General features: G+C 37.0%; 1 protein-coding gene across 1 annotated transcript; it reads right to left on the reverse strand.

The window, feature by feature from the left end:
* Nucleotides 1-106: 106 nt before the first annotated feature.
* syt12 (synaptotagmin XII) lies at nt 107-11,719 on the reverse strand. Its single transcript, XM_082160102.1, has 8 exons — nt 11,514-11,719; nt 6,490-6,540; nt 5,903-6,096; nt 4,824-5,204; nt 3,796-4,011; nt 3,547-3,667; nt 3,330-3,463; nt 107-1,968 (listed from the first exon to the last, which is right to left on the reverse strand). The coding sequence occupies exons 2-8, from the start codon at nt 6,530-6,532 to the stop codon at nt 1,795-1,797; spliced, it is 1,263 nt and encodes a 420-aa protein (XP_082016228.1). The 5' UTR covers nt 6,533-6,540; nt 11,514-11,719; the 3' UTR covers nt 107-1,794.
* Between the last annotated feature and the right edge of the window lie 869 nt (nt 11,720-12,588).

The following is a 12,588-nucleotide window of genomic DNA, read 5'->3' on the forward strand; positions in this document are numbered from 1 at the left end:
TCCTTAATATTTACTTGTAACTAATATTTTTTAACATAATACAATTACCTATAGGCCTACTTCTCTCACCTCTCATACAAAACAACTGACTTCATATGAAACAAACCACATAAAGCATTTTTATTTAAACAATTCAGTTGATTGCAGTATGTTCTACATTACATGTGCATGCATTGTAAAGTTGTTTTATCATTCTTTAAATCTTTTAAAGTTCACCAACATCAGATGTACACTGCAAATGAGAATATTGCTTCTATTAGGGTGAATTTGGCACAGAATGCAGTTTAATGGTGACAAGCTTAAAATATTGTTAGTAGTAAAAATGAATCACAGCATTTGCAGCACATCATCAAATCAAATGACTTCACCACTGCAAGAAGCTCAAATCCGTTACTCATTCTACAAAACATTGGAGGTGTTTACGATGTAGGAAGTGATTTACAGATTTTGGTATGAAGATTTTACATTCTGTCATCAAAAGTTTTAATTATTGCGGCAGTTAAAACACCTTTAGATTTTCTTTCCTGCCGAAGAAAACTCATGAGAACGTGAAAGGATATTAGTTTATACATATTCCAGTTTGATATGAATGTATGTACTTTATGCAGTGTTGGGGTGATGCATTACAAAGTACAAAACTACAAAGTACATGTTCCTGTGATGAAATAACGATTACTATTTATTTTTCAGTAATCCCGTAACAGTTACTGTTTCGTAGTTACTTGCGCTACATATATTATTTTAGTGTACTAAGGCTAATTCAACAACTATATTTAAGGTCCAACAACAAATATACTATTGATCAAAAAGCACTTTCTTTCATTTTGACATGCTAGCCAAGTGTGAGGATGGCAGAAAAGAGTGGCTTTTTTTGTGAAATGGGAAATACGCATTAGTGTTATAAATTCAAACTTATGCCCTGACAAAAACGTACCTCAGCCGCACAGAACAAGCAATCTGGTGAAGAACTGAACAACTTTGCCACATGAAACTGTTAAAGTTTGGATTTTAGAAGTCAACTGAATTAATTAATGGGTAATGTTATTACTGTTCAGAATAACTAGAAAAGTAATCACATTGCAATACAAAACATAAGAGGTAATAATTATTAAAATACTTTTTTTTAGCAACTTCCCCAACACTGATTTTATAAAGTACTTGCACGTCCCCAGTGGTAGAATGTATTAGTCAAAATAAATAAATAAATACAATTATTAAAAAAGGAAAAAAAGAAAAAGGAAGAAAACAACACTTCTCAATGCTGCATCTATTATATGTGATTTTGCTCAGTAGCGCCACTATTAGGCTAATAAGTGTCATTGCACTTGCCTGAGAAAAGGGACAGGAGAGTCCCAAGGTTATGTCTTAAATTTGTTATTTTACAATGTTTAAGCAGAAAAAATAAGACCATTCAACCCCCTAAAATTAATAATAATAAATACCTATGGCCAAACAAAAATGTCTTACTTATTTTTTATGCTGTACTTTATAGTACAACAGAATGTGGCTACTGCAATTTCCCCCCAAAGGCTGCAGCACAAGACCAGCCACCCTGTTATTATGTAGAAATAAAGTTAACCTGGATTAGAAAACCTGGATTTCAAAGACCCTTACAGATGAGACATCCTGAGCCGCCGATTTAGCTCTCTTTCTCTCTTTAAAGATCCATCCACCCTCGGGACAGCTGTGACGCAACGATTTTCTCTTTATATTCAAACGTCTTTACTGTTAGGACAGTTAGACAGTAGGCACCATGCAGACAGGAGTCAGGGGTCAGGGGTCAGGGGTCAGGACTTAGGTCCTCCGGAGCGGGTGCCACATTGAAACTGGTTTCCGCAAAGTCGCCAGCATCTGGTTCCAGTGAGTTATTCCCATTCCACTGGCCTCTGGCCCGATGATCACATGACCCACATTTTCACCACGGCCGTCCTCTGTGCTCTCAGCGACAGTCACTCTCAAAGAGAGATCCTGAAAAAGAAGGATAGAACAATATAACCTGACAGATAATAGACAAGACAGAAAGATACTCAGATACACAGATAGACAGACCTATCTATCTATCTATCATTGGATGGACAGATACAGATAGATAGACAGACAGACAGACAGACAGATAGGTAGATAGATACAGATAGACAGACAGACAGACAGATAGGTAGATAGATACAGATAGATAGATAGACAGACAGACAGACAGACAGACAGACAGACAGACAGACAGATAATAGACAGACAGACCTATCTATCTATCTGTGTATCTGTCCATCCATCCATCCATTGATAGATAGATAGGTAGATAGATACAGATAGATAGACAGACAGACAGACAGACAGACAGATAGATAGACAGACAGACAGATAGGTAGATAGATACAGATAGATAGATAGACAGACAGACAGACAGATAGACAGACAGACAGGTAGATAGATACAGATAGATAGACAGACAGACAGACAGACAGACAGACAGACAGACAGATAGACAGACAGACAGGTAGATAGACAGACAGACAGACAGACAGACAGACAGACAGATAGATAGACAGACAGACAGACAGACAGATAGCTAGGTAGATAGATAGATAGGTCTGTCTGTCTATTATCTGTCTATCTATCTATCTACCTATCTATCTATCTATATATCTGTCTGTCTGTCTGTCTATCTATCTGTCTGTCTGTCTGTCTGTCTGTCTATCTATCTGTATCTATCTACCTATCTATCTATCAATGGATGGATGGATGGACAGATGGACAGATACACAGATAGATAGACAGACAGACAGACAGACAGACAGACAAACAGATAGATAGACAGATAGACAGATAGACAGACAGACAGACAGACAGACAGACAGACAGACAAACAGACAGATAGACAGACAGACAGACAGATAGATAGATAGATAGACAGACAGACAGACAGATAGATAGATAGACAGATAGACAGACAGACAGACAGACAAACAGACAGATAGACAGACAGACAGATAGATAGATAGATAGACAGACAGACAGACAGACAGACAGACAGACAGACAGATAGATAGATAGATAGATAGACAGATAGACAGACAGACAGACAGACAGACAAACAGACAGATAGACAGACAGACATATAGATAGATAGATAGACAGACAGACAGACAGACAGACAGATAGATAGACAGACAGACAGACAGACAAACAGACAGATAGACAGACAGATAGATAGATAGATAGATAGATAGATAGATAGACAGACAGACAGACAGACAGACAGACAGACAGATAGATAGACAGATAGATAGATAGACAGATAGATAGACAGATAGATAGATATGTGTTGTCACCTGCAGGACGATGGCTGGCACTGAGAAGATCATAGCCTCATTGAAGATGGGGTTGGTATCATCCCTTTTTACGGAAGTCTTTTTTTTACTGATCTTCCTGCCGTCCTGGAGCAGGTACACCTTCACAAACGGATCTGTTCACATGGAAACAGACAACATTCAGCACACGTCTTTCACACAGTATCATCTAACACGAGCATCTCGCTCAGCTTCACACCTGCTGTGGTCTTTCCATTAGTCCAGAGCAGGTTCTTGGCTTTGGCGATGACCACAGTGAGGCGTTCAGCAGTCGGCAAATAACTGAGAGACAACAGGATCTCGCCGACGGCATCCACAGCCTGAGGAGAAAACTCAATCAGCTCTTTGAACTCAATCCTCTGAACAAAATGATTCATTCTTTCCATTTCTACATATAGGAGGAGATTTATTGATTCCAGTTCAGAGGCAGAATGAAGGTGTGACGTACCTTGTTGATGTCCTGCAGGTAAAGCCAGGCGTTAAACGGCCGGAACGGAAGGTCCACATCCGACAGTTTAAGTTCTGCCACTCCAGCACTGATGTGCCGGTCGTCTGAATCCACACCGAAGGTGGAGAAACGCAGACTGTTCTCATCCAGATTTACTGAATCCAGCGGAGCAGAAAACCTCTCGTCAAACACCACGGTGAAGGCGTTTCTCTGGACCTGCAGGAGAGAACCACAGCTCATTGATTAATTAATCAATGTTAGAGTTGTTATGATAATTACATTTTACATTATGATTTTACACCCTTTTAATGATCCTAAGAATTAAACTGGATGTTTTTGTAAACTTGACTTCTATATTTAGACTATATTCTTGACTATATTTAAATGAGATCTGTTCTGATTGGCTGACCTCTTGGCATATGAAACAGGTGTTGTTATTGTTAAATAAAAGGGAAAAAAAAGAAAAGAAAAAAAATATATACATATATTTTTTTTTTTCATTGAAATAAAGCTGAAATAAAAAAAAGTTAACTTAAATTTTAAACAATGCTTATACTAATATATATATATATATATATATTATTGTCATTTAAGTGAAATTACTTAACTTAATTATACAAGCTTTATAAAAATTATCATTCTAGAAGAAAATTTCAGATGGCACTTAGAGGCTTTTGCATCTGAACTCTTCATACACACACACATATATATATATATAATAAAGTACTTAAAAAAACGAAATAGAAAAAAAATTAAACAAAACTAAAATTAAACAACTAAAAAGACAAAAGCACACAAAATGACAAAGAAATGAAACTAAACTTAAATTTTTTTAAAACTTAAAAATAAAATTACAAATGAAAATATAAAAATAAAAGCTAAATATTACAATAGTATATCAATAATACTAAAATAACACTGATATTGTTGCTGAATACTGAATAGGATTCATCTATAAAATATCAAAGGGGCAAGAAAAATCAATATTTTCTTTCATGATACGACAGGTGTCTTCTGGTTTATGATACCCGTGTGACTCCCAGGCTGATCTGCTGAGGGACCAGCGTGACGGTGATGCAGCATCCAGGGAAGTTCTCCTCCTCCTTCTCCAGCAGGTCTTTCCCCTGGTGCAGCGAGACGAGCAGAAGAGAAGCGCGGGTGTCCAGCTCCAGCGTGACCTCCAGCTGCCCCACCGTGAAGTCGTGCCCGAAGGTTTGAGCGATGGAGGAGATGGAGCACAGGGATTCAGAAGACAAGGAGCGATTCAGGGTGCTTCCGCTCGGATCCAGCTCTCGGCTCATCAGCTCCAGCGTCCCGAGATCCCGAAGACCATCTGGAGTGTCCAACAGCTGGAGACTCGGCTTTCGGCTCGCAGAGGACGCCCTCCGCTGGTTGGAAGCTGCAACACGCTGCACGAAAAACAGCAAGCATCATATTATTAAGAAAATATTTTGTACATTTAAATGTGTAATATTTAAGAAATTATAATACTTATACTTCTATTATATATATATATATATATATATATATATATATATATAATATATAGATTAACAAAACTTTTCAAATATTTTTCACAAAACTGCATCGACATTTTTATTATAATATGATACTTTTTACTCATAACCGTTACAATAAATCTTGTAATTTCCCCCCAAAATTATGTGGTAATAATAATATATTAATATAATACAGTATAAATATATCATAAATTATTATATACAATGTTTAATATTGATATAAAATATATTTAATATTTTAATTTTTAAATAAGATTATTATTAATTAGTATATATATATATATATATATATATATATATAATTTATATATTTATTTATTTTATTTCCAAAATTCTATCCAGGTTTTTATCACAATATAATTTTTTTTTACTGTTAATTGTTTTTTTTTACATAATATAATAATATTATATATATTTACCATTTAAATAAAAAGATTAAGTAATTAGTATACACATCATTTCTATATTGATTTTATAATAAACTTTAATATAAAATACATATTTAACATTTTTTACTATTAAAATAAATGTGGTAATTTTCTTTTCTCAGTTTTTCTACAGACCCCAGTTTGAAGACCCCTGCTCACCTTCTGTCTGACCTCAGAGTGGGAGGAGCCATATTTCTCCTGCAGGTAGCGGTAGTGGAAGTTCGGGAACGGAGAGGGAGTCGGGAAGGAGCCGGATTTATATAATTTCCACAGATTCACTATAACCACAGCAAACAGAACCAGGAACCCAAACACATACAAAAACACTTCCCAGCCAGGCGGGTTCAGCACCACTGACACACACACAGACACACACACAGACACACAGACACACAGACACAGACACACACACACACACACACACACACACACACACACACACACACACACACACACACACACACACACACACACACACACACACACACACACACACACACACACACACACACACACACACACACACACACACACACACACACACACACACACACACACACACACACACACACACACACACACACACACACACACACACACACACACACACACACACACACACACACACACACACACACACACACACACACACACACACACACACAAAACACAATCAGAAACTCATTCACAGGGACTCTTATGAAATCACTATGAAATCTAGAGGCGTATGAATGACGACTGCTCACCGCTTAGATGATATTCAGAAATATCCTGACCCTGCACAGACATAGTGCCGCCTGAAACACACAAGACATTCAGAAATACCGCATTCACAAATGTATCATGGTAACCATAGTAACAGAGTTATTGTTATTACAAACCATAATAACCCTTACAAATAATATACTGTGGTTGTACTATGGTAAAGTGATGGATTCCGATGGTAAGACAATGGTCCTATAGTATTTTTGATTTATAACCAACATATTCATAGTACATAATACACAATTGAAAGAATACCATTGTACATACCCAAAAATATCGTAGTGGGAACGATGGGACATGGGGGAAAAGGCCAGAAAACATGGTATTACAGTTTTTTTTATTCGCTTTGGTACTTTTTTCACAAGTAAGGTGTACATTTTCAAAACTCTTAGTATCCAAATTGATCACACAGCTAGTCATTCTTTCAAAACCTGATCTCATGCTTTCATTACAGTTATACACTTTTCAGTCCACATAACCATTGTTTAGAACACAAGATTATTGTAATATGTAATGAGAACATTTGGTTTAATCATAGAAACACAACAGTATGATCTTCTTTCAATTTAGTACTTTTAACAATCAGTTCATTAAACATGCAAGATACATGTTTCAAATCACCGTTATTGCTGAAATAATTACAGTAATACAGGCTACAGTTTCCACATTAGAAGTAATTGAATCCATAATGTTTGTAATAATATCTATCCAGTGTGTTATCAAAGGGTGTGATGAAGTACAGCCATTAGGTTCTGTGCTAACAGAGTTTTCTGGCAATACAGTAAATGATTTCACTCTATACCATTTGACTGAATCTATACTGTAGTGGACCTTTACAGATGGAGGTTGAGTTACAGTAATTCGGCAGTCTCTACCATGGTAATCTGTTTACAGTATTGCATACACACTGTAATGTAAAATGCTGTATTTGATGCCGTCTGTCTCCCTTCTACTGATGCATCTCTGATCAATCTGATGTTTTACAGTCATTGACTGTTTCCTCTCCCTTATACTCTATTCTGCTTTACAGTATTTGCACAAATGGCAAATTTCTCTGTATCTTTCTTTCTCTCTCTCTCACACACACACACACACACACACATGCGTGTGCACACACTTTGAACATCGTGGTGGTTAATATCTATAAATCACTTATGTAAAAAAAATTCATTACATTTGGTTATCCATATCAGAAATTGCAAACAAGTTCTATAGAAATGTGTGTATTGAATCGATATCTATAGGAGTACCAAATGATTCATTGATTAACCATTAAGATCAGTTGGATTAAATAATAGACAAATGTATTAAACTGAACAAGAAGAGATGCAAATCAAAGGTTTGATAGTAAGAGCTTTATGAAAGGCAGTGCCTGTGAATGAAACACTTATTTTGTGTTGTGAAAAGGATACTTTGTGATTTTGTGTATTGTACTAACACAATTGAAAACATGATGAAATGTTTGAAAAAAGCGCACATTTGATGATCTGTTGTGATATTAGCACTAAGAGTTTTGAAATGTACACCTAACTTGTGAAAATAGTACCAAAGCGAATAAAAAAAACTGTATGGCCCTTGTCTAAATAACATTATTATGGTACATATCCAAAAATACCATACGAGTACTAGCAAAGCACATATCCAATAAAAATCATGGTAGTACCATGATACATGTAAAAAACAAAAACAAAGCTTTATTATATCTATCCAAGAAATCATGGTATTACTGTGGTAAATGCCCTCAAAAACATGGTATTATCATGATGCATGTAAGCAATAATGTCCAGAAAAACAATGTATACACACGGCCCACGTCTAAATAACATTAAAATGCCACATAATTACTATGGTACATATACGGTTATAACATTTTCACATATCCAATAAAAACATGGTAGTACCATGTCAAACACATGGCTTCATCGTACCTATCCAATAAACTATGGTAATGCTGTGGTAAATGACTCCACAAACATGGTATTACCATGATGCATGTAAACAAATGTCCAGAAAAACGTGGTATTAACATGTCTAAAAAACATTAAAATACCACAAAATTACTATGGTGCATATCCAAAAATACAATGGTATTAACATATCCACATAGTCATCATACTTATCCAAGAAATCATGGTATTATTGTGGTAAATGGCCAAAAAACATTGTATTACCATGATACATGTACAAATTGTATCATTATTTATAAATTTATATATAACTACTATTAGTACTACAGTAATACTGTGGTACTTTTTGCAAGTGACATAATAAGCTTTCGGAATCTTTCTCACTTTAATTTAATCACAAGTTACCGCAGTTTTATTAAAGTAACTGCAGTTACTATGGTATTTCTGGCAGAAGCCATGAAGGTTCCTGTGGTAAATTGTTACAAGGATACTGAAGCACCTTTGAAACCTGGGAAAGACACCCCAGACATGAAAAGAAAGTCAAGTTAGGTCTAAAAAGAGAGAAAGTGAGAGGCGTATATGCTGTGAGTCACGCCGAGACTTCTGGGTAAAGAGATGAAGGGAGCAGCGGGAGCTGAGGAAGACTCCTGCAGAAGAATATGACAACGGGCCAATTAAAGCATCTGAGAAGCGAGCGCTCGCACGCTCTCATCCGCAGGGTTATGAGCGCTGGGATTCAGGGCATTGTGGCTTTTACATGTCTAGTGTGAAACGGAATATCTAATGAATATGTGTTGAAGTCGCACTGTCAGGATTGTTAGCAACTCTATGTAAGCGCGCGTGTGTGTGTGTGTGTTTGTGTAACGGCCCACGCTCAGTATGTAATGACTACAGGAGCACAGATGGACACACACACACTCTTGGAACAGTGATACTGTCTGGACGCTGAAGCCAATATCCCAAAATAATTTCCCAAATGGCACATTCACTTGAGCTGTAAACCTTCATCCTGATAAACAATGAATCATGGAGCAGAAATCCCAAGCTTGCTTTCTTCAGTTCGCTTTAGTTTCTTTATTTTAGGTTGTGTAGGCAGTGCCTTGCCTTTTATGAAGATGCCATTAGTGAAATAAGATTGAATTGGTTGCGTAGATGTTTAAGTCTTTATCTTACAGACATTAAGGTTTAAAGGGATAGTTCAGCCACGAATGAAAATTCTGTCATTATTTACTCGCCCTCAAGTCGTTCCAAACCTGTATGAAATAATTTCTTCTGCTGAACACAAAAGAAGATATTTTGAAGAATGTCGGGAACAAAACAGTTTGGACCCCATTGACTTCCATAGTATTTTTCCATGCAATGATAGTCAATGGGGTCCATCAACTGTCTGGTTACTCATATTCTGCAAAATATCTTCTTTTTAGTTCAACAGAGGACAGAAATTCATACAGATTTGGAACGACTTGAGGGTGAGTAAATGATGACAGCATTTTTATTTTTGGGTGAACTATCCCTTTAATTTATTTTAAAAACTCACCAATTTTTGTATATATATATATATATATGTAAAAAGAGGACATTCTGTATAAATTCTGTCTCCTTTTGTGTATTATGGAAGAAAATCATAGACAATAATGACATAATTTTGGGTGAATTATCCCTTTAAAGATATATATCTTTCATAAACCCCTTAAACTCAGAGTAAATATTCTGGAAAAAGCATCTAAACAGATTCTAAAAAGTCTTGAAAGCAAATTGATTTTCTTCTTAAAGCCACTCCACCAAACAAGGCCTGAAATACCAGGAGGCCCAAACCAACAACCGCCTGCTTGACAGCCAAACTAAATCACCAGAGCTAATCAAGATGCTTTAAACGATCCTGTGGCACGGATCATTCAGATATGATTGTTTTCCAGCGCTGCATTCAGAGCGGATGAAATAGAGGCTGTGGACGGATGGAGAGCTCGAGTCTCGAGTCTGCACTGTCAGCTACTCTCTGCAGGACTGAAGGAAGCAAACGCTAATAAATCAACCGAGCTTTTAATCTCCAGAATGACTCATAATAACACTTTCACTGAAACACAGACTAGGAGAAGCTGCCTGCAGGATGAAAGACCCACAGCAGAACCACACACACACACACACACACACACACACACACACACACACACGTGTTTTCATGTTTTGTGGGGACTTTCAATAGACATAATGGTTTCTATACTGTACAAACTGTATATTCTTTCCGCTTACACTAACACCATCACAGAAAACTTTCTGCATGCGTATGATTAATAAGCTTTCTTCATGGGAACCAAAAATGTCCCTACAAGAACAAGGATTTCAGGTATTGCCAGCTTTTGGAGGGACATTTTGTCCCCATAGTGTAGTGTTTACCACGACCACACACACACACACACGCACACACACAAGAAACGTTTTTTGGAATTACAACTCGAACTCCTCAAGATAAAAACAACCACAAAGCATAGGAAATTTACATACAACATGCCCAACACAAGGCAGATGGACTAGAGACGTCCAACAGGGCACGAAACACCTCAGACACAAAAATGACGCACAACAGACAACATGCGAACACATAATAGACACAAAAGTGCACAGCACATATAAAAACACTCAAAAAACACATGTAAACACCAAAAAACTAGCACATTCAGCACAAAACAAACACACTGGTGTTTTCATTTCGCAGCTGTTGTACTGGGGGTGCAGTGTGTTTTATTTGGCCCTTGGGGGTTAAATGAATGCCCTCATCAGAGGAGGGTCCATCAAGATCACCATGACGACCACCCGAGTCGCGGGCACGCGCACTGCATCAGCACGTAAACGGGCCCGAACTTCCAGTTCCACATCGAACCGACACCAACCGGCAGAAATAATAGGCTACATGACAATAATTCAGCATAACTGCAGCACACGTGTCTGAAATACGTATTTCACAATAATAAATTAATGTATGAGATAATATGTATATATTTATTTATTCACATTCATATTATTACAGGATAACTCGCGACATGTGCAGCATATGTGCGTGATATGTGAGCGCTCATAAACACGCTTATGTGTGTTCTTACCTTCAGCAGTGTCTGTTTCTCCCTCTCCTGCTCACACACACTTTCATCCATCAATTAACGCGCAATACAGCATCAGAAGCACGTGCAGGATTCGATCACATCTGACGCGCGCGCGTTTAGATCAGATCTGAAGTGTGTCTGGGTTTTCCTCTGCGCATGATGAAGATCTGAATGCAGAAGTCCCACCCCTGCAATGCAACTTCAGCACCAACACACACACACACACACACACACACGCGCGCGCGAGAGCACGGATAGGGTTGAAGGGGCTAGTTGTCACACGGAATTTAGACAGATTAGTACGAGAATTGGCTACAAACAAAGAGAAAAAGGAGAGAGAAGAAGAAAAAGAGCGAATGGACCGTTGTTACCCAAGAAAAAGATTCAGTTCATTGAACAAACGCCAAGCTTTTGTGAAAATACGCACCAATAGCGGCACTACAATGGAGCCTGCCATTAAACAATTATATTTAAACAGCAAAGCAAACTAAAACAGCAAATGTGTCATACTACAAAAATATCAAAAACATTGTTTTGGCAATCAAATATTGGAATTAATAGGTACAATACAACCTGATATTTATATACATGTATCCTTAGAACAGCGATCCTCTAGCACTGTAACTTCATTTTATAAGATATTGGTATTTATTTTGTTGGACAAAAATGTAGTTTAGATAGAATGATAGATAGACCAATAGATTCTATAGACAGATAGATAGATACAATAGACATATAGATCCAGTATAGAGAGACAGGTCCTATAGACAGACAAACAGATAGATAGATAGATATAGGTAATATCATAGTACTATTAACACATTAATGTGCTATGGTATTTTAATGGTGCTCCACTACTTCAAAAAAATACTATGGTCCAAAAACCATGGTAGTACCACAGTATCCGAATATCAGACACTCCGTAGTGGCCAAAATGGTACAATTATTTGCATTAAAAGGTTATGGTAATATAACTAGTACCAGTTTGCAACTTCCAAACACCACGATGAGACTGACCAAAAAAAAAAAAAATTCCCTGACACCAGAAGTCTTGTACATTTCATGATAAAATACC

This window comes from Leuciscus leuciscus (genome assembly GCF_965113295.1).
Source record: "Leuciscus leuciscus genome assembly, chromosome: 25".
In the NCBI taxonomy this organism is placed as follows: Eukaryota; Metazoa; Chordata; class Actinopteri; order Cypriniformes; family Leuciscidae; genus Leuciscus; species Leuciscus leuciscus.

Coding starts and splice junctions, on each gene's coding strand:
- syt12 (XM_082160102.1), bottom strand. CDS start 6,532: ATGTCTGTGCAGGGTCAGGATATTTCTGAATATCATCTAAGCG. Junction 6,097..6,489: donor TTCTGAATATCATCTAAGCG/GTGAGCAGTCGT, acceptor TGTGTGTGTCAG/TGGTGCTGAACCCGCCTGGC. Junction 3,668..3,795: donor ACCTGCAGGACATCAACAAG/GTACGTCACACC, acceptor TTTTCTCCTCAG/GCTGTGGATGCCGTCGGCGA.